Source organism: Staurois parvus, unplaced genomic scaffold (assembly GCF_062004578.1).
Source record: "Staurois parvus isolate SC_StPar_1 unplaced genomic scaffold, SC_StPar_1.0 ptg003581l, whole genome shotgun sequence".
Classification (NCBI taxonomy): Eukaryota; Metazoa; Chordata; class Amphibia; order Anura; family Ranidae; genus Staurois; species Staurois parvus.
The window spans coordinates 5064-28498 of record NW_028321377.1 but is presented as its reverse complement, the minus strand read 5'-3'; the positions used below and the strand labels follow the sequence as shown (position 1 = coordinate 28498).

The window sequence follows — 23435 nt, the reverse complement described above, 5'->3', positions numbered from 1 at the left end:
ATCTGTGTTCAACATTTACAGCCTGAAGCTGAAGGGAGCTTTGAAAGCTCGCTGTTCACAATACTCACTGAAGCCCTTGGGAAACAGGCCAAGCAAGCTGCTAGCAGGCTTCAGCAGGCTTTCAACAAGCTTCAAGTAGTGCTGAAGCCGGCTAACAGCTTAACACTCGACCTCTGGAGGGGTTTTACCCCCTTCCTTGACAAGGCCATTTTTTTTGCTATTCAGCACTGCGCTACTTTATCTGACAGTTGCACGGGCATGCCTCACTGTGCCCAAATTAAATTTCTATCCTATTTTTCACACAAATAGAGCTTTCTTTTGGTTGTATTTGATCGCCATGTTTTTTTATTATTATTTTTATATATTTTTACTATTATTATTATATAAATGAAAAAATACAGAAAATTTTGAAAAAAATATATGTTCTACTTTCTTCATAAAATAACAATAAAAAAAATGCAAATAATCAAAACTGTGAAAAATGATATGTAAAAGTCCAAAGAAAAAGTCCCAAATTAAAGTCCAATGTCCCAAAAAATGTGAAAAAATTATTATGTACTCAGACATCTGCAGAGCTGTCAGCTGGCTTCGTTGAAGCTGTTAAAGCGCCCCTCAGCTCCTGTCCGGAATACACAGATCTAATGCAGGCCATACTCGGTTCGAATTCTGAACGAGCCGTGACCCGGAAGGAGCAGAAGTTTCGCCTGTTATATGGGGTGAACTTTATGACTTGGTCAGCTGATTTTTTAAATCATTGATGGCGCCATCGGATTACCGAGCGAATGACATTTTCGATTTTTGGATGGAAAATCGTTCAGAATTCGAACCGTGTATGGCCTGCATTAGATCTGTGTATGACGTTTCCGAACAGGAGCTGAGGGGCGCTTTAACAGCTTCAACGAAGCCAGCTGACAGCTCTGCAGATGCCTTGTAAAAGCTCGCTGTTCACACGGCTCCTATACAGGGAAAATCGCCCTTTGGGGTGTGCAGGAGGCAGAAGTCGCTCTGGTGGCAGAGGAGGGGCGCTGTAGACAGGGGCAGACTGACCATTTGGAAACTTGGGCACTGCCCGAGGGCCCAGGGTCAGTAGGGGGCCCAATGAGATGCCCCTGGTACCTTTTTCATAGGTTTTTTTGAGTTTGGGCAAGGACACAAGGGCCCCATGATCCCCTATTACCCGGGGGCCCCATGAGTTGTAAGTCCGCCCCTGGCTGTAGGCATGAGCGGGGGGGGGGGCACGTTGTCCTCATCTCCCAAACATTCAACAACAGGATCTCTGGTGGGACCTAAAACGTTAGTTAATGATTATTCGTGTCCGGGCAGGTCGGTGGTGGAAGGTGTCATGGTATGTACATAGGCGGTGTCATTGATTGAACAGATCTGCAGGAGGGGTGGCCCTGTGATGAGAGGTCAGAGTCCTCCTGAAGGCAGCATGGAGGGGCCAAGCTGGAGGAAGCTGGAGAGACAGGTGAGCAGACACCCAACCATCCCACACACCTGGATGGATCAGTGACACCACCGACAACAGATACCGTCACCACCAGGGGCGGACTGACAACTCATGAGGCCCCTGGGCAATAGGGGATCATGGGGCCCCTGTGTCCTTGCCCAAACTCAAAAAAGCCTATGAAAAAGGTACCAGGGGCATCTCATGGGGCCCCCTACTGACCCCGGGCCCTCGGGCAGTGCCCGAGTTTCCAAATGGTCAGTCCGCCCCCGGGCACCATAAACCAACTGTCTGTGTAACTCCAACGAAGGGCAACGCCGGCCGAGACTTTCTGCTGTTAGCATTCCATAGAGCGAGGAAGGGTCGGATCCACCGTCGGAGTATTCTAGCTCACTGTGTCCCCTTTAGGGAGATTTTCCCTCACTTCCTGTCCTGGTGACCACACAGGAAGTGGGGAATCTTTGCACAAGGTATAGCCACCCCCAAACACTTACTTGTCAGGTGACGGCCCCTGGACAGTCCATTGCAGTGCACTTTAACAGGCACTGTAATAACTTGCCACCACAGTCCGAGAATTGGATCTGCGCAATCTTTTGTAATGCGGTGCAGCACATCGAGTGGTGGTGTGTCGTGCTGGCGGGTTTCTGAAATGCAGCTGCGTTGTTTGATTGCCCATCAGAGTGCCCCCTTACATCAGATATCCCCATCAGAGTGCCCCCCTTACATCAGATATCCCCATCAGAGTGCCCCCCTTACATCAGTGTCCCCATCAGAGTGCCCCCCTTACATCAGATATCCCCATTAGAGTGCCCCCCTTACATCAGTGTCCCCATCAGAGTGCCCACCTTACATCAGGTGTCCCCATCAGAGTTCCCCCTTACATCAGTGTCCCCATCAGAGTGCCCCCCTTACATCAGATGTCCCCATCAGAGTGCCCCCCTTACATCAGTGTCCCCATCAGAGTGCCCCCTTTCATCAGTGTCCCCATCAGAGTGCCCCCTTTCATCAGTGTCCCCATCAGAGTGCCCCCTTACATCAGTGTCCCCATCAGAGTGCCCCCCTACATCAGGTGTCCCCATCACAGTGCCCCCTTACATCAGATGTCCCCATCAGAGTGCCCCCTTACATCAGTGTCCCCATCGGAGTACCTCCTTACATCAGGTGTCCCCATCAGAGTACCTCCTTACATCAGGTGTCCCCATCAGAGTACCTCTTTACATCAGAGAGCCCCCTTTTATCAGGTGTCCCCATCAGAGTGCCCCCTTACATCAGAGTGCCCCCTTACATCAGTGTCCCCATCAGAGTGCCCCCTTACATCAGTTGTCCCCATCAGACTGGCTCATGGATCAGTGGAAGAATTGTCAGAGACTTGGGGGCACCCCAGCCCCCCTAGATCTGGGTCTGCCGGGGCTACAGGAGGCTGCCACCAGGGCCCAGTGAGAAGCTTGTATTCAGAATATATATTTATTGATGGAGTTGCAGTAAATCATTTGTGTGTGCGGAGTGCCGCTTTATGTCCCGCTCTTTGTGTTTCCAGGATCTGGAGTGTCAGTACTCCCCCAGTTGCTGGTCCCATCGCATGGACAAGGACACCGTGATAGAGGCTCATGTCCGGGAGACAAGAGAAGGTGAGGGACACCCCGGGGATGATCCCTCCCCCTCCCCCCACATACACTGTTTCAGGTTTAGATATTGTGATGAAGAGTTACATTTCTGTCTGTGACCCCACAGAGGAGATTTTTCCTCTCTTCCTGTCCCCGTGACACCTTGCCGAGCCGCTGTCATTGGGGCAGGAAGCCATGATCAGAAAAAAAAGAAAAAACATTGTCAGAAGTTCTGACCCCTCACTTGGGGTTTTTTTTGTCCCCATTTGGGAGATTTCCAATGACTTCCTGTCCTCACAGGAAATGAAGAAAAATCTCCCCAAGTGAAGCTAGAAATCTGATGATCTAACCCCACCCCCTCCTCAAAACAAACTGTTTCTATTGGATGCTGCGTCCTCTATTGGGCTCACAGTAAATCAGGATAACAGCCAGCTGATTCTGCTGACAAAGCAGCCATTACACACAATGCAGTTCCACCCAGGAGCAGATTCAGCAGCCCCGCCTTCTGACACCAGTCACGGGGCCCTGCCTGCTGACAAAAGTCACTGGGCCCCGCCTTCTGACACCAGTCACTGGGCCCCGCCTTCTGACACCAGTCACTGGGCCCCGCCTTCTGACACCAGTCACTGGGCCCCGCCTTCTGACACCAGTCACGGGGCCCAGCCTGCTGACAAAAGTCACTGGGCCCCGCCTTCTGACACCAGTCACTGGGCCCCGCCTTCTGACACCAGTCACTGGGCCCCGCCTTCTGACACCAGTCACGGGGCCCTCGCCTTCTGACACCAGTCACTGGGCCCCGCCTTCTGACACCAGTCACTGGGCCCCGCCTTCTGACACCAGTCACGGGGCCCTCGCCTTCTGACACCAGTCACTGGGCCCCGCCTTCTGACACCAGTCACGGGGCCCCGCCTTCTGATACCAGGCACTGGGCCCCGCCTTCGGACACCAGTCACTGGGCCCCGCCTTCTGACACCAGTCCCACCCTCTGACACCAGTCACTGGGCCCCGCCTTCTGACACCAGTCCCACCCTCTGACACCAGTCACTGGGCCCCGCCTTCTGACACCAGTCCTTCCAGTGAGAACTGATAATTCCCCAGTACTGGTAGCACTGGTCATTTCCAACCCTTAGCTCGGGAGGTCAGTAGCCCCGGGGGAGGGGAGAAGGTTCTCTCACAGAGCAGGTAGACTGGAGTGGAGCCAGGCGGTGCGCGGCGTCCTCGCGCGTTGCGTCAACATGCGTTGCATCAAAGCAGTTTGTAACGCCAATATGTAATGCCAACATTTCCTCCCCCGCTCTGCGCCGGCTGTACCGTGGACTGCTATGATGCAGTCTCCTGTGTGCAAGCCCTGGTGTTCCTGCCACTCCCTCTAAAAACTGACCACACTAGGCATGAGAGCTCAGTGTGGTCAGTTCTCTAGCTGTGCTGGGAACTCAGCCTGCTCTCCTCCAATCATCAGACGTGTCCTGACACGCCTCCCCTCCCCCCGCACAGCCATTCACTGGGGAGCTCCGTGTTCTGCTGTTTCTCCTCCCCCAGCTCTTATGCAGCCGAGAACAGAGAGAATGTGATCACTCATACAGGGAGAGAAGGTTTTGCCTTTCATTTCTATTGTAAATGGTTTTACAAGGTGAGGATTGTCATTTACTGCGTGCAGCAAAGTAACGCCCCTGACAGTGATGGTGTGTATATGGAGGGGAGCCCCGAGAGTGCGCTGCCCTCTGCTGCTGCCTACATTGCCTTTCCACAAACCCCGCCTGACAACATTGCTGCTCACATGTCTAATAAACAATCGCACATACAACGCATATCACCACACATGTACTGCACCAGGGGCGGACTGACAACTCATGGGGCCCCTGGGCAATAGGGGATCATGGGGCCCCTGTGTCCTTGCCCAAACTCAGAAAAGCCTATGAAAAAGGTACCAGGGACATCTCATGGGGCCCCCTACTGATCCCGGGCCCTCGGGCAGTGCCTGAGTTTCCAAATGGTCAGTCCGCACCTGTACTGCACACGTCACACGTACAGTGCCCATATAACATGCACATACCACATATACACTGCATATATATGGCACAGACACTGCACATCATCACACATTGCCACACATATACTGCACACACACCACACACGTACCGCACATACACTGCACATATACTGCATATACACTGCGTTGCACAATCAACGCAATACACTACACATACAATGCCAATACAGTGCACATACACAGCACATATCACACGTACACCGCACATATATCACATGTACACCACACATATATCACATGTACACCATGCACATATCAAACATACACTACACATATCACGCATACGTCGCACACATATCACACATACACTACACACATACACCGGGCATATATCACACATACTTCACACACATATCACACGTATGTCGCACACATACACTACAGATATCACACGTACGTCGCACACATACACAGCACATATCACACGTACGTTGCACACATATCACACGTACATCACGCACATATTACACATACACTGCTCATATCACACGTACTTTGCACACATATCACACGTACGTCGCACACATATCACACATACACTGCACATATCACACGTATGCCGTGCACATATCACACATACGTCGCACATATCATGCATATGTCGCACATATCACACATATGTTGAGCACATATCACACCTATGCCGCACATATCATATGTATGTCCTGCACATATCACACGTATGCCGCACATATCACACGTACACTGCACATATCACACGTACGCCGCACATATCACACGTACACTGCACATATCACACGTACACTGCACATATCACACATACGCCGCACATATCACACGCTCTCTCATCCATCCTTCCAGACGGCCCACTGATAAGTCTCCGGTTGTCACCTGTCAGGATAGGCCGTCATCCTGCAGTCACCTGTCCTATCACATGTCCTCTGATTGTACCATGTGTCCGGCAGGAACACGGATGGCCCGGGCGGTGACACACCCTGCGCTGAATATCCAATATGGAGACCGGGAGAGTGAGAAGATGGACATGTACCTCCCGGAGCTGACATCACACACCTCCAGAGACAAAGGTGACACATGTTCCAGGACTTCCAGTGAATCTGTTAGCAGATGTGGCGGCTGCATTACTTTTCCTTTGTTTTCACCTGGTGATCCTGCCAGTAACACACTTCCTGTCTTAGGGTGACAACGCTCACTATACTCTGCCTATGGAGGAGCAGTGTTGTCACCCTAGGCTGCTCTCCTGATGTGGACTACAAACACCTCCCCCCTCCCCTCCATTACAGAGACTAGTGCTGTTCTGTCATTTCCAGGGAAGCCGATGATTTCAGAAAGTCAGAAATCCGACCCCCCCGGTGACCACAGGCTCCGCCTTCCAGCGTTTCCTCTGCTGGTGTATATTCATGGAGGATACTGGCAGTTCCTCAGGTAAGTAAGCTGTCCGTCACACTTGTAGCAGCCAATGAGCTGCTCCGGATCTCTTCCAGCTGAACTCCATCCTCCTGGTGTACCGGCTCCTCTCCTGCACTGAAATGGCTTCCCCCCCAGCAACAGTAGATCCACCCCAGGAGCAATTTGATGCCTTTCAAAAAAATGCACCCAGCAACACTTGACCCCCCAGCAGCAACAGTAGATACCTTACAACAAAATATACTCCCCCCTCGGCAACAATAGATCCATCTCAGCAACACTAGACCTCCTGACAGCAACTTAGATCTCCCAGCAACAATAGGCCCCCTCCTCAATAGTAGATCTCTCAGCAACAATAGATCCCTGCCAGCAATATAGACCTTCCATCAGCACGCTTCAATAGACCCTCCAGCATCCAAAAACAATAGACCCCTCCCTCAACAGTAGATCTCTCACAGCAACAATAGACCCCCTCCCCCAGCAACAACAGATGACTTGAAACAAAATACCCCCCTACCTTTCCCGGCAACAATAGAGTCCTGCCAGCAACTTAGACCCCCCAGCATCCAAAAACAATAGACCACTCCCGCAACAGTAGATCTCTTCCAGCACAATAGAATAGACCCTCCCAGCAACAATAGATTACTTTCAACAGAAAAAATTGCAACAATAGATCCACCCCAGCAACAATAGATGCCTTGAAACAAAATACTCCCCTGCCTTTCCCAGCAATAATAGATCCAGCCCAGAAACAATAGACACTTGCCAGCAACTTAGATCTCCCAGAATTCAGCAATAATAGGCCCCTCCCTCAACCGTAGATCTCTTGCCACCCATAGAGACCCCCCAGCAAAATCCCCCACCAGCAACAATAGACCCAATAATTTAGATGTTCTAGCAGCAAGCATCAATAAACCCTCCAGCATCCAGAAACAATAGACCCTTCCCTCAACAGTAGATCTTTCCCAGCAACAGTAGAATAGACCCCCCCCCCCAGCAACAATAGGTGCCTTTCAACAAAATACCCCAGCAACAATAGATCCACCCCAGCAACAATAGATGCCTTGCAACAATATACCCCCCCCCCCAGCAACAATAAATATATTTCAACAAAATACCCCCAGCAACAATAGACCACTGCCAGCAACTTATACCCCCCAGCATTCAGAAACAATAGACCCCTCCAAAAACAGTAGATCTCTTGGAAACAATTATACCCCTGGCAAAAATAGACCCCCCCCCCCAGCAACAATAAATGCATTTCAACAAAATACCCCCAGCAACAATAGACCACTGCTAGCAACTTATAACCCCCCAGCATTCAGAAACAATAGACCCCTTCAAAAACAGTATCTCTTGGGAATAATTATACCCCCGGCAACAAAACATCCCCCACCAGCAACAATAGATCCCTGCCAGCACTATAGACCTTCCAGCAGCATGCTTCAATAGACCCTCCAGCATCCAGAAACAATAGACCCCTCCATCAACAGTAGATCTCTCCCAGCAACAATAGACCCTTCTTCCCCCCTCAGCATCAATAGATCCCCCTGAAGCAACCAACATCAATAAATCCTTCTCTGACTTTTTTCTCTTCTGTGGTTAGTAAGGAGGAGTCGGGATTTGCGGCGCCCCCGCTGGTGTCTCATGGTATTGCAGTGATGGCGATGGATTACGATATCGCTCCTGGAGGTGAGAGCAGAAATCAAATCGATCGTCTTCCGGACCCCTCGCAATATTCTGACTTGGTGTCGTTCTCTCAGGTGACATGGACCTCATGGTGTCGCAGGTCAGACGCAGCATCGTCGCCGTTCTTCAACGCTTCCCGCAGATCACGTACGTTTCCTGCAAACTCTTTACTTCTACTTCATAAATTGTTTCAGATTTTTATGTAAGGAAGGAAAATGTCACCGGAGAGGAGGATTGATCGATGAGATACATTGTATCCAATGACAGAACGATCGATATCGCGGAGGAGGTCATGAACTGTAGCGGCTTCTTTGTATGGATCGTTCACAACCAAATGTAATGAAATCGGTCAGATCTGAGGGGTCGATGTATGAAAAACTGCTTCTGTGACTGTCACCCATCATTCCTGTGATTGACCGATTTCCTGTAATCGTCAGCGCCATCTAGTGGCCATAATGTGGTATTTTCCTGAAATACCTCAATCAGGAAATGAAGAAAACACCTAATTATGGCCTCTAGATGGCCTTGGTATTTTATAGTGCAGACAAGGGGCCCCAATAGTATAAAGTGCTGACAAGGGGCCCCCAATAGTATAAAGTGCAGACAAGGGGCCCCCAATAATATAAAGTGCTGGAAAGGGCCCCCAATAGTATAAAGTGCTGACAAGGGGCCCCCAATAGTATAAAATGCAGGAAAGGGCCCCTATAATATAAAATGCTGACAAAATATAAAGTGCTGACAAAGGGACCCCCAATAGTTTAAAATGCTGACAAGGGGCCCCCAATAATATAAAATGCTGACAAGAGGATTCCAATAGTATAAAGTTCTGACAAGGGGCCCCCAATAGTATAAAGTGCAGACAATGGGCCCCCAATAGTATAAAGTTCTGACAAGGGGCCCCCAATAGTATAAAGTGTAGACAAGGGGCCCCCAATAGTATAAAGTACAGACAACGGGCCCCGGTAGTGTGAAATGCAGATTGAAAATGCAACCAAATGTAAATGTATCCGGGAATGTTCTCTGCAGATCCATCTACCTGTGTGGACATTCTGCCGGGGCCCACCTGGCAGCCATGACGCTGAGCACAGACTGGTCACAGTGCGGGGGGGCCACTCCGGACATCAGAGGTCAGTGCCAGACATTAATATTCATCTCTATCCCCTGATAAGAAGTTGGAGGGGAACCCAGAACAGAGATGACCCCCGAGAGATCTGTAGAAAGAGTTCCATCACCCCCCCCTCCACTCCAGTTCCATCCTATCACCCCCCCCCTCCACTCCAGTTCCATCCTATCACCCCCCCCCTCCACTCCAGTTCCATCCTATCACCCCCCCTCCACTCCAGTTCCATCCTATCACCCCCCCCTCCACTCCAGTTCCATCCTATCACCCCCCCCCCCTCCAATTCCATCCTATCACCCCCCTCCAATCAAATCCCATCACCTCCCCTCCTCCACTCCAGTTCCATCCCATCACCCCCCCCTCCAATTAAATCCCATCACCCCCCCTCCTCCACTCCAGTTCCATCCCATCACCCCCCCCCCCTCCAATTCCATCCTATCACCCCCCCCTCCTCCACTTCAGTTCCATCTTATCACCCCCTCCGTCCAATTCCATCTTCTCACCCCCCCCCCTCCACTCCAGATCCATCATATCACCCCCTCCCTCCAATTCCATCTTCTCACACCCCCCTCCACTCCAGTTCCATCTTCTTACCCCCCCTCCACTCGAGATCCATCTTATCACCCCCCCCCCTCCAATTCCATCTTCTCCCCCCCCCCCTCTCCACTCCACTCCAGTTCCATCTTATCACCCCCCCCCCCACTCCACTCCCATCTTATCACCCCCCCCTCCTCCACTCCACTCCCATCTTATCACCCCCCTCACCCCCCACAAACACACGCACACTCCAATTCCATCTTATCACCCCCCACTGTTTGCTTGTTTGAAATATTACAAAGTGTCCCATTACTGGAGTGTGCGGAGTGCAGCACATTGCGACACCCTGACATACGGCGGGATATTCTGCAACACATCAGAACACAGCGTGTGAAATGGGAACAATTGTTTAGGATGGGCCCTGGCATTGATCCTGCGTTCATTGATTGATTGATCCTGTAGATCTCTGATTGGTTGATTGTTTTCATTTTCTGACTCTTCTCCCTCCATCTGTCCCCCCAGGGGCCCTCCTGGTCAGCGGAGTGTATGACCTGCTCCCCATCACCCACACCTACGTCAATGACGCCATAAAGATGTCCCAGTAAGAAGGTTTCTTCTTCCCTAATGCTGAGCGCAGTTATCCGTAACAGCCAATCAGAATGTATCCTTCTGTCATACCGACTTCTCGAAGCTGATGACAGCTGAAATCTGATTGGCTGCTAAGCACTAACGGACTGACAACTCATGGGGCCCCCGGGCAATAGGGGATTATGGGGCCCCTGTGTCCTCAACCACACTCAAACCACACCCAAAAAAGCCTATGAAAGATACCAGGGGCATCTCATGGGGCCCCCTACTGACCCCGGGCCCTCGGGCAGTGACCGAATGGTCAGTCCGCCCCTGGACGAGGCAAATATAATGGAATGTAAATCATCGATGTGTTCCGTCTGTTCTGAAATAAATCTTCACACAGCTGCTGCAGATACACTATATTGCCCCAAGTATTGGCCCCGCCCTACCAATCATGGGATTCAGGTGTTCCAATCCCCTCCATATCATGTGATTCAGGTGTTCCAATCCCCTCCATATCATGTGATTCAGGTGTCCCAATCCCCTCCATATCATGTGATTCAGGTGTTCCAATCCCCTCCCAATCATGGGATTCAGGTGTTCCAATCCCCTCCATATCATGTGATTCAGGTGTTCCAATCCCCTCCATATCATGTGATTCAGGTGTTCCAATCCCCTCCCAATCATGTGATTCAGGTGTTCCAATCCCCTCCATATCATGTGATTCAGGTGTTCCAATCCCCTCCATATCATGTGATTCAGGTGTCCCAATCCCCTCCATATCATGTGATTCAGGTGTTCCAATCCCCTCCCCTCCAATCATGGGATTCAGGTGTTCCAATCCCCTCCATATCATGTGATTCAGGTGTCCCAATCCCCTCCATATCATGTGATTCAGGTGTTCCAATCCCCTCCCAATCATGTGATTCACGTGTTCCAATCCCCTCCATATCATGTGATTCAGGTGTTCCAATCCCCTCCATATCATGTGATTCAGGTGTTCCAATCCCCTCTATATCATGTGATTCAGGTGTCCCAATCCCCTCCATGGACACAGGTGTATACAATCAAGCCCCTAGGCATGCAGACGGCTTCTACAAACATTGGTGAAAGAATGGGTCGCTTTCAGGAGCTCAGTGACTCCAAGCGTGGTCCCGTGATAGGTGGCCACCTGGGCAATAAGTCCATCCGTGACATTTCCTGGCTACTAAATATTCCACGCTCAACTGTTAGTGGGATTATAACAAAGTGGAAGCAATTGGGAACAACAGCCACTCAGCCACCAAGTGGTAGGCCACGTCACATGACAGGGCAGGGTCAGCACATGCTGAAGCGCACAGTGCGCAGAAGTCGCCAACTGTCTGCAGAGTCAATAGCTAAAGACCTCCAAACTTGGTGTGGCCTTCAGATGAGCCCAACAACAGTGTGTAGAGAGCTTCATGGAATGGGTTTCCATGGCCGAGCAGCTGCATCCAAGCCTTACATCACCAAGTGCAATGCAAAGCGTCGGATGCTGTGGTGTAAAGCACGCCGCCACTGGACTCTAGAGCAGAGGAGATGTGTTCTCTGGAGTGACCAATTACGCGTCTCTGTCTGGAAATCCAATGGACGTGTCTGGGTTTTGGCGGTGGCCAGGAGAACGGTACCTTCCTGACTGCATTGTGTCAAGTGTAAAGTTTGGTGGAGGGGGGATTATGGTGTGGGGGTGTTTTTCAGGGGTTGGACTTGGCCCCCTAGTTCCAGTGAAGGGAACACTTAAGGCGACATTTTGGACAATTTCATGCTCCCAACTTTGTGGGAAGAGTTTGGGGATCTCCCCTTCCTGTTCCAACATGACTGTCCACCAGTGCACAAAGCAAGGTCCATAAAGACATGGAGGAGCCAGTTTGGGGTGGAGGAACTTGACTGTCCTGCACAGAGTCCTGACCTCAGCCCCATAGAACACCTTTGGGATGAATTAGAGTGGAGACTGCGAGCCAGGCCTCCTCCCCCGACATCAGTGCCTGACCTGACAAATGTGCTTCTGGAAGAATGGTCCAACCTTCCCATAGACACCCTCCTAAACCTTGTGGACGGCCTTCCCAGAAGAGTTGAAGCTGTTATAGCTGCAAAGGGCGGGGCCAACTCAATATTGAACCCTACGGACTAAGACTGGGGGGCCATTATAGGTCATGTGAGGGGAAAGGGCGGGGCCAACTTAATATTGAACCCTACGGACTAAGACAGGGGGCCATTAAAGGTCATGTGTGTGGAAAGGGCGGGGCCAACTCAATATTGAACCCTACGGACTAAGACTGGGGGGGCATTAAAGGTCATGTGAGGGGAAAGGGCGGGGCCAACTTAACCATTAGCCGCGAGGCCAATGGCCGTTTGGCGGCTTCAGATGTGTCTCTTCACTCTGGGTGCACGCCATTTGGCGTGCTCCCGCACATGCGCAGTTTGCGCTAATGCAGAGCGGCGCAGCAGTGCGATCTGTCACCGGCCGTGCACCTCGGACACGGCCGATGACAGATCCGAGTACCGGCTCCCGTTGCTGGTACCATGTGACCTGCTGTGACCAATCACAGCAGGTCACGACAGTTGTATACAATGGATGGCTTCATTCATGATGCCATCCATTGTATACTAATGCCTAGCTGTGAATGGTCACAGCTAATCACATGCACATGTCATGTGATTAGCTGTGACCAAATCACAGCTAAGCACAAAAAAAAAAAAAAAAAAAAAAAAAAAAAAAAAAAAAGCTGAATGAATCGATTTCATTCAGGTAAATGCTTGCTTATAGCAAAGTAATTCTTTGCTATAAGCAAATTGTGTAAAAAAAAAATACTGATCACTTCCCCAAAGTAGTACAATGTTACTATGGTAACATTGTACTACTTTGGTCATAGTAAAATATGAAAAAAAAATCTTAAAAAAATTTTAAAAAATGTAATAAAAAATTAAATATAATAAAAAAAAAATATATATATATATATTTTTTTTTTTTTTCATACTGTCACCAGTCAGTGTCCCTGTTAACCGCCATGCCAGTTATATGATGACGCTGTACTGCACTGGTGACAGTATGTAAAAAAAAAAATAGTGAAAATAATTTTTTTCATTTTTTCATTTTCCGAAAAATTATGACAAAAAAATACAACTTCAAAAAACTCGCCATGCCTCTTATGAAGTACGTCGGACTGTCTACTCTGCAAAAATGGGTCATTTGGGGGATATCTGTACTATTCTGACATTTGGGGGATATCTGTACTGTCCTGACATTTGGGGGATATCTGTACTGTCCTGACATTTGGGGGATATCTGTACTGTCCTGACATTTGGGGGATATCTGTCCTGTCCTGACATTTGGGGGATATCTGTACCGTCCTGACATTTGGGGGGATATCTGTACCGTCCTGACATTTGGGGGATATCTGTACTGTTCTGACATTTGGGGGATATCTGTACTGTCCTGACATTTGGGGGATATCTGTACTATTCTGACATTTGGGGGATATCTGTACTGTTCTGACATTTGGGGGATATCTGTACTGTCCTGACATTTGGGGGATATCTGTACTGTTCTGACATTTGGGGGGATATCTGTACTGTCCTGACATTTGGGGGGATATCTGTACTGTCCTGACATTTGGGGGATATCTGTACTGTTCTGACATTTGGGGGGATATCTGTACTGTCCTGACATTTGGGGGGATATCTGTACTGTCCTGACATTTGGGGGATATCTGTCCTGTTCTGACATTTGGGGGGATATCTGTACTGTCCTGACATTTGGGGGGATATCTGTACTGTCCTGACATTTGGGGGATATCTGTACCGTCCTGACATTTGGGGGATATCTGTACTGTTCTGACATTTGGGGGATATCTGTCCTGTCATTTGGGGGATATCTGTACTATTCTGACATTTGGGGGATATCTGTACTGTTCTGACATTTGGGGGATATCTGTACTGTCCTGACATTTGGGGGATATCTGTACTGTTCTGACATTTGGGGGGATATCTGTACTGTCCTGACATTTGGGAGGATATCTGTACTGTCCTGACATTTGGGGGATATCTGTCCTGTTCTGACATTTGGGGGGATATCTGTACTGTCCTGACATTTGGGGGATATCTGTCCTGTTCTGACATTTGGGGGGATATCTGTACTGTCCTGACATTTGGGGGATATCTGTACTGTTCTGACATTTGGGGGATATCTGTACTGTCCTGACATTTGGGGGATATCTGTACTATTCTGACATTTGGGGGATATCTGTACTGTTCTGACATTTGGGGGATATCTGTACTGTCCTGACATTTGGGGGATATCTGTACTGTTCTGACATTTGGGGGGATATCTGTACTGTCCTGACATTTGGGGGGATATCTGTACTGTCCTGACATTTGGGGGATATCTGTCCTGTTCTGACATTTGGGGGGATATCTGTACTGTCCTGACATTTGGGGGATATCTGTCCTGTTCTGACATTTGGGGGGATATCTGTACTGTCCTGACATTTGGGGGATATCTGTACTGTCCTGACATTTGGGGGATATCTGTACCGTCCTGACATTTGGGGGATATCTGTACTGTCCTGACATTTGGGGGATATCTGTACCGTTCTGACATTTGGGGGATATCTGTACTGTTCTGACATTTGGGGGATATCTGTACTGTTCTGACATTCTTGGACCTCAAGAAATTAGATTGGCTGTCAGTACTTCAGGATTGATCAATATTCAGATCTATACCATAGTTTGTGAACTCTATAACATTCCTACAGATAAATAATACATCCTAATTTGGGTTATTTTCACCAAAGACATGTAGCAGAATACATCTCGGCCTAAATTTATGAAGAACAATTATTTATTTGTAAACTTTAATAACAGAAACAAAGAAAAATGTGGTTTTTTTTCAAAATTTTTGGTCTTTTTTTGTTAATTTAGCAAAAATTAAAAACACCAGCGGTGATTAAATACCACCAAAAGAAAGCTCTAGTTGTGTGAAGAAAATGATAAAATTTTAGTTTGGGTACAATGTTGTATGACCGCGCAATTGTCATTCAAAATGTGAGAGCGCTGAAACCTGAAAACTGGCCTGGGCAGGAAGGTGTAAAATTGCCCGGTATTGAAACGGTTAATATTGAACCCTACGGACTAAGACTGGGGGGCCATTAAAGGTCATGTGTGTGGAGAGGGAGGGGCCAACTCAATATTGAACCCTACGGACTAAGACTGGGGGGCCATTAAAGGTCATGTGTGTGGAGAGGCCGGCGGCCCAATACTTGGGGCAATATAGTGTACTTTGAATCTGTCCTCATATGGAGTTGCAACATGCCGGCCAAAAGCTGAAATCAGCCTTGCTGTGGGAGGGGCTACTCTGTAAGCCTATGGACATTGCCATCAGATATATATTTTCATACAAAGTCCATGCATGCTGAGTGATGTGTCAGTGTGACCCTTCCAGGTATTTATTCCCTCTCCCAGAGATCACAGGACTCCCCCTGACAATGTCTTCATCTGATCTTCTCTCCAGAAGGATGGCGCCATCTTTGTTCTGGCATCATCCGAATCACCATCTACTTCCTGGACAGAGATGCCGGCTTAGAGATGACACAATCATGTAAATCCTGGTGCCTGTGCAGTTCTTGGCTGTGTTCACAAATGTATGACACAGATCAGCCCCTGACGCAGCCTCTCACCTTGTGACTTGCTACAAAGTTACAATGTACAGTCTGATCACTGGGGGGGGGGACTGAGGAAATGACTCCTCCTCCTTCTACAAAGTTACAATGTACAGTCTGATCACTGGGGGAAGGGAAACTGGGGAAATGCTTCCTCCTCCTTCTACAAAGTTACAATGTACAGTCTGATCACTGGGGGAGGGGAGGCTAAGGAAATGCCCCCTCCTCCTCCTTCTACAAAGTTACAGTGTACAGTCTGATCACTGGGGGAGGGGAGACTGAGGAAATGCTCCTCCTCCTTCTACAAAGTTACAATGTACGGTCTGATCACTGGGGGAGGGGAGACTGAGGGAATGACTCCTCCTCCTTCTACAAAGTTACAATGTACAGTCTGATCACTGGGGGAGGGGAGACTGAGGAAATGACTCCTCCTCCTTCTACAAAGTTACAATGTGCAGTCTGATCACTGGGGGAGGGGAGACTGAGGAAATGACTCCTCCTCCTTCTACAAAGTTACAATGTACAGTCTGATCACTAGGGAAGGGAGACTGAGGAAATGCTTCCCCCTGCCTGCAGCAGACGGATGACATCATCTCAGCCTAGGCACAGTTTCTGGACTGACAGGTGAGTAATATATTTTTGCAGACTGAGGATGGATCATGACACTTCTCTTCTTCCACAGGGAGGTGGCAATAAGGAATAGCCCCATACAACTTACAGCACTGCTGAAAAACCATGCAAACAACTGCCAGGTGACCATTGCAGTGGCTGAGCATGATTCTCCGGAGTTCCACAGACAATCGCTGGAATATTTCCAGGTAACTCTCTGTATGAAGCACATCCTCTGGGACATGTGGGGAATGGGCAGTAAAATCCATTCCCACCTTCAGGGGGCGCATTCCCTGTTCCCAGAGAGCTGTGCACTAATGAGGGCTCAGCTGCCCCACCCCCGAGGATGCAGCACAGCTCAGTGTACAGTGCTGTCCACTAGGGGCTCCTGGAGCAGCTCACTGCCCTGAGGACACATGTGCATCCCTGCTATGCATGGATTGTCATTGCTGTCATGTCTGAACATGCTCGCTGCCTGGCTGTCATTGTTGTGTCTGAACATGCTCACTGCCTGGCTGTCATTGTTGTGTCTGAACATGCTCGCTGCCTGGCTGTCATTGTTGTGTCTGAACATGCTCACTGCCTGGCTGTCATTGTTGTGTCTGAACATGCTCGCTGCCTGGCTGTCATTGCTGATGCGTCTGAACATGCTCACTGCCTGGCTGTCTTTGCTGACATGTTTAAACATGCTTATTGCCTGGCTGTCATTGCTGATGCATCTGAACATGCTCACTGCCTGGCTGTCATTGTTGCCGTGTCTGAACATGCTCATTGCTGATGTGTTTGAACATGCTTGCTGCCTGGCTGTCCTTGCTGACATGTCTGAACATGCTCGCTGCCTGGCTGTCCTTGCTGACATGTCTGAACATGCTCACTGTCTGGCTGCTTTGTTTATGAATCTGATTCTCAGAATTCCGTCTACAGAGGTTTGGATGACATTTTCCATCCATTTTTTTTCTCTGCAGAGTCTGAAGGATTTGGGCCTCGCCGTCTCCTATCAGAGGGTGGAGGACACGGATCACTTTGATGTCGTAGAACGCTTATCCCAGGATGGATATGTTCTCACTCAGGTGAGATCTGCACCCGCCCCATGTGTCTATACCCGCCCCATGTGTCTATACCCTCCCCATGTGTCTATACCCGCCCCATGTGTCTACACAACACACCCTCCATGCTGGGTTACTTGTTACCAAACCATGTCAGTGAGTGCCGCAGAGCAGACACACGCAGTTGTTTGCAGCAAATGTCTTTCATTTATTCTCCAGATACATCATAATAGACGGGTGAACTCTCTGCTGCAACACTCACCTTCAGTCCAGAGCTGTCCTCTGCACTACTTCTTCTCTGCCTGTAGATGGCAGCAATAATTGAGGCTGAGAGCCCATTTATTTTCCTGCTTTGTGTAAAAGCCGTATTAAACCCAAAAATAAACATTTATGATATTGCAGTGTACCGAGGGCACAATACTTGGGGTGTCAGGAGGGCACAGTACTGGGGGTGTCTGGAGGGCACAGTATTGGGGGTGTCAGGAGGGCACATTACTGGGATCAGGAGGGCACAGTACTGGGGGTGTCAGGAGGTCACAGTACTGGGGGAGTCTGGAGGGCACATTACTGGGATCAGGAGGTCACAGTACTGGGGGTGTCTGGAGGGCACACTACTGGGGGTGTCTGGAGGACACACTACTGGGGGTGTTAGGAGGGCACATTACTGGGATCAGGAGGGCACAGTACTGGGGGTGGCAGGAGGGCACAGTACTGGGGGTGGCAGGAGGGCACAGTACTGGGGGTGGCAGGAGGGCACAGTACTAGGGGTGTCTGGAGGGCATAGTACTTGGGGTGTCTAGAGGGCACACTACTGGGGGTGTCTGGAGGGCACAGTACTGGGGGTGTCTGGAGGGCACACTACTGGGGGTGTCAGGAGGGCACATTACTGGGATAAGGAGGGCACATTACTGGGATCAGGAGGGCACATTACTGTGATCAGGAGGGCACATTACTGGGATCAGGAGGGCACAGTACAGGGGGAATCAGGAGGGCACAGTACAGGGATCAGGAGGGCACAGTACAGGGATCAGGAGGGCACAGTACAGGGATCAGGAGGGCACAGTACTGGGATCAGGAGGGCACAGTACAGGGATCAGGAGGGCACAGTACAGGGATCAGGAGGGCACAGTACAGGGATCAGGAGGGCACAGTACTGGGATCAGGAGGGCACAGTACAGGGATCAGGAGGGCACAGTACAGGGATCAGGAGGGCACAGTACTGGGATCAGGAGGACACAGTACAGATTCTGGGACACTGCCCAAGACAGCTTTGTAAAAAGCATGACTGTCCCGGCAAATCAGGGACAGTCGGCAAGTATGATGTAATGCAAGATTATCATGGGGCCCCCATGCACCTGGGGCCCCTGGGCAGTGCCCAGCAGTGCTCATGCATCAAGACAGCCCTGTACACTACTCTGCATTATAACACGCTACAACACAGGGATGTCACCTTTGTGCGTCAACTGCCATTCAAAATGAATGCCCTGCAATGCATGTCACCAGGACATGGAAGTGGCCCCGAGTTATGGCCAGCATCGCTCAGCTCAGTCGTGAACGCACCTCCAGGATGCTCCAGCATCAGGTCACCTCTGGGCACCAATTTAGCAGCTGGAATAACCCAACAACCGGAGAGGATATTCCAAGAATTAGGATTCCCGGATTCCAGAGCCTTCTCTCTCTAGTGTAGCACTGTGAACCCTGATAATGGGTCATATATTACCCCCGCCGTGGTTCCCGGGCTCTCCCATTCCTCTGCATAGCCTGAGACCAGCGGGTGAAAATGCGGAGATGGGAACCTGTCCCTTAGGAAATCATGGTAAATGGACTGTACTGCATTTCGGCAAAACGTAAAATGCTGCAGAAAACGCTTAGGTGGGAACCCGGGGTAATTGCGCCTCACATGAGGTATCTTTGTGAATATTGGAGTGAGAGAACTGTAAACTGATATCCTGTAAAGGCTTTGGAAGTGTCGCCTATGGACAATTGTATAGTTCTTTGAGTTTAATGGGAGTACACAATTTTTAAGACTTGACATGTTTGGGATCGATTTACTCGACACAACCCAATCTTCTATATTTTAATTGGGTATATTATTTTGGTTTTTTTCAACACAAAAAAGTTGATACTACTATTTTATTCTCCAGGGGCCTCTGCTTTCAGAAAAAAATATACTTTCTTTGGGGGGGTTACAGTGAATGCAGATTTTAACATTTGTGCAACAAAAAAATGTAAGACTTGCCCCGGTAGGTGAGTGGTTAACCAGCAGAACTCATTCGAATGCATATTGTGCCGGCACTGATGGCGAGTTTGGTTCTGGCAGTGCAGGTACTGTGCACATGTGTGAGGGGCTGGGAGCTTTAAGATACAGGGACAGCTAACAATGACATGAGCGCCATTTTATGAATGTTGAGCGTTGGCAATGTTACATGTTGGTTTATTTTAGTAATTATTTGTTTCATTTTATTTACAGCTCCTTCTAGAAATGATCTTGAACAAGAGAAGCAAATATCATTAGACCAATGGGAGGCGAATACTGGTGGCATGTGATCAATGGGAGATGAATACTGGGAGTCTGTGATAAATGGGAGACGTATACTAGGAGCATGTGACCAATGGGAAACATATACTGGGAGCATGTGATCAATGGGAGACGAATACTGGGAGCATGTGACCAATGGGAGATGTATACTGGGAGCATGTGACCAATGGGAGATGAATACTGGGAGCATGTGACCAATGGGAGATGAATCCTGGGAGCCTGTGATAAATGGGAGACGTATACTGGGAGCATGTGATCAATGGGGGACAAATACTAGGAGCATGTGACCAATGGGAAACATATACTGGGAGCATGTGATCAATGGGAGACGAATACTGGGAGCATGTGATAAATGGGAGATGAATACTGGGAGCATGTGACCAATGGGAGACGTATACTGGGAGCATGTGATCAATATGAGATGAATACTGGGAGCCTGTGATCAATGGGAGACATATACTGGGAGCATGTGACCAATGGGAGACGTATACTGGGAGCATGTGACCAATGGGAGACGTATACTGGGAGCATGTGATAAATGGGAGATGTATTCTGGGAGCATTTGACCAATGGGAGATGAATACTGGGAGCCTGTGACCAATGGGAGACGAATACTGGGAGCATGCGATAAATGGCAGACGAATACTAGGAGCATGTGACCAATGGAAGACATATACGGGGAGCAATGTGACCAATGGGAGACGAATACTGGGAGCATGTGATCAATGGGAGATGAATACTGGGAGCATGTGACCAATGGGAGACGTATTCTGGGAGCATGTGACCAATGGGAGACATATTCTGGGAGCATGTGATCAATGAGAGACATATTCTGGGAGCATGTGACCAATGGGAGATGTATTCTGGGAGCATGTGATCAATGGGAGACATATTCTGGGAGCATGTGATCAATGGGAGACATATTCTGGGAGCATGTGACCAATGGGAGATGTATTCTGGGAGCATGTGACCAATGGGAGATGTATTCTGGGAGCATGTGACCAATGGGAGATGTATTCTGGGAGCATGTGACCAATGGGAGATGTATTCTGGGAGCATGTGATCAATGAAAGATGTATTCTGGGAGCATGTGATCAATGGGAGACATATTCTGGGAGCATGTGACCAATGGGAGACGTATTCTGGGAGCATGTGACCAATGGGAGATGTATTCTGGGAGCATGTGACCAATGGGAGACGAATACTTGGGTGATCAATGGCGGACGTACTGTATACTGGGGCACATGTGATCAACACCCCTAGAAAGAAGCTGAAGTTTGATCTGCTTATACTTTGCCTTCCCTGCCCCCTCCCCTCATTAACATAATAATGTATATTGAAAATAAAACCTTTCCGCTCATCACTTACCTTCCTTTATTTCCGGCGATGTCATATTATACAAAGTGGCCCTGTGGATGCACCAAATTCAAAAGAATTCCCTCCAGTTGGTAGTTAATGAAACTGGAGGTATGTAGGGCCAACAATAAGCCGGCATACAGAGATATGCAGAGAGCTGGGTGTGGGGAGCAGAATGCAGAGAGCAGAGTGCTGAGTACACGGTGCTGAGTGTGAATTACAGAGTGCTGAGAGTGGAGAGCAGAATGGATGGGAGAAGAATGGATGGTGCTGAGAGTGGAGAGCAGAATGGATGGGAGAAGAATGGATGGTGCTGAGAGTGGAGAGCAGAATGGATGGGAGAAGAACGGATGGTGCCGAGAGTGGAGAGCAGAATGGATGGGAGAAGAACGGATGCTGCTGAGAGTGGAGAGCAGAACAGAAGGTGCTGAGAGTGGAGAGCAGAATGGATGGGAGAAGAACAGATGGTGCTGAGATTGGAGAGCAGAACGGATGGGAGAAGAATGGATGGTGCTGAGAGTGGAGAGCAGAACGGATGGTGTTGAGAGTGGAAAGCAGAATGGATGGGAGAAGAACGGATGGTGCTGAGAATGGACTGTGCGGTTCTGAGAGTGGACTGTGCGGTGCTGAGAGTGGAGTGTGCGGTGCTTAGAGTGGACTGTGCGATGCTGAGAGTGGACTGTGCGGTGCTGAAAGTGGACTGTGCGGTGCTGAGAGTGGACTGTGCGGTGCTGAGAGTGGACTGTGCGGTGCTGAGAGTGGAGAGTGCGGTGCTGAGAGTGGACTGTGCGATGCTGAGAGTGGACTGTGCGGTGCTGAGAGTGGACTGTGCGGTGCTGAGAGTGGAGAGTGCGGTGCTGAGAGTGGACTGTGCGATGCTGAGAGTGGACTGTGCGGTGCTGAGAGTGGAGTGTGCGGTGCTGAGAGTGGACTGTGCGGTGCTGAGAGTGGACTGTGCGGTGCTGAGTGCAGAGTGTGGTGTGTAGAGGACCTGTCCCTATACACTGTACAGCAGAGTGCCATGTTTGCCGCTGAGCAGCATTACACTGATCTTCCCTTTTATTTGCTGTGTAGAGGAGTAACATCAGCAGGAGGCATGGGAACAGCAGTACACTGATCATTCTAGAAATTAGCTGTGCAGGGGGGTGTCAGCAGGAGGCATAGGAACAGCATTACACTGATCGTTCCTTTTATTAGCTGTGCAGAGGAGCAACATCAGCAGGAGGCCTAGGAACAGCAGTACACTTATCTTAATGTTGTTAGCTGATCTTCCTAATGATTAGCTGTGCAAAGGACATGTCAATACACTGATCTTTCTAGTAATTAGCTGTACAGGGGGCATGTCAGCAGGAGGCATAGGAACAGTAGTACACTGATCTTCCCTTTTATTAGTTGTGCAGAGGGGCAACATCAACAGGAGGCATAGGAACAGCAGTGCGCTGATCTTCCCAGTGATTAGCTGTGCAGGGGGCATGTCAGCAGGAGGCATAGGAACAGTAGTACACTGATCTTCCCAGTGATTAGCTGTGCAGGGGACATGTCAGCAGGAGGCATAGGAACAGTAGTACACTGATCCTCCCAGTGATTAGGTGTACAGGGGGACATGTTTGCAGGAATCATGGGGGGGGGGTGTCAGCAGTAGGCACTGGCACAGCAGTACACTGGTCCTCTCTTCCTAGTGATTAACTGTGCAAGGGGTTGTATCCGCACAAGTCTGACCAATGGTGTACAGGCAGACTGTGCTCTCAAGTAGAATAAGCAAGCTGGGCACCCTGGGGTGGATGTGCTTCCATCCCTGAAGCGGTCA

At 49.4% G+C, this 23435-nt stretch overlaps 1 protein-coding gene across 2 annotated transcripts; it reads left to right on the top strand.

Moving 5' to 3' along the window:
• Positions 1 to 1384: 1384 nt before the first annotated feature.
• Positions 1385 to 21635, top strand: LOC149427687 (kynurenine formamidase-like). 2 transcript variants are annotated; one of them, XM_089667773.1, is made up of 11 exons: positions 1385 to 1468; positions 2985 to 3075; positions 6028 to 6147; positions 6391 to 6505; positions 8094 to 8179; positions 8251 to 8323; positions 9203 to 9303; positions 10356 to 10434; positions 16761 to 16896; positions 17653 to 17757; positions 20204 to 20340. In XM_089667773.1, exons 1-11 carry the CDS (start codon positions 1403 to 1405, stop codon positions 20246 to 20248), a joined length of 1017 nt encoding a protein of 338 aa, XP_089523899.1. In that variant the 5' UTR covers positions 1385 to 1402; the 3' UTR covers positions 20249 to 20340. The 2 variants fall into 2 exon arrangements, with proteins under 2 accessions (XP_089523899.1, XP_089523898.1); XM_089667772.1 differs by lacking the exons at positions 9203 to 9303; positions 10356 to 10434 and having other exon boundaries at positions 20204 to 21635.
• The last annotated feature ends 1800 nt before the right edge of the window (positions 21636 to 23435 follow it).

Coding starts and splice junctions, on each gene's coding strand:
- LOC149427687 (XM_089667773.1), top strand. CDS start 1,403: ATGAGAGGTCAGAGTCCTCCTGAAGGCAGCATGGAGGGGCCAAGCTGG. Junction 6,148..6,390: donor ACACACCTCCAGAGACAAAG/GTGACACATGTT, acceptor TGTCATTTCCAG/GGAAGCCGATGATTTCAGAA. Junction 9,304..10,355: donor GGCCACTCCGGACATCAGAG/GTCAGTGCCAGA, acceptor CTGTCCCCCCAG/GGGCCCTCCTGGTCAGCGGA.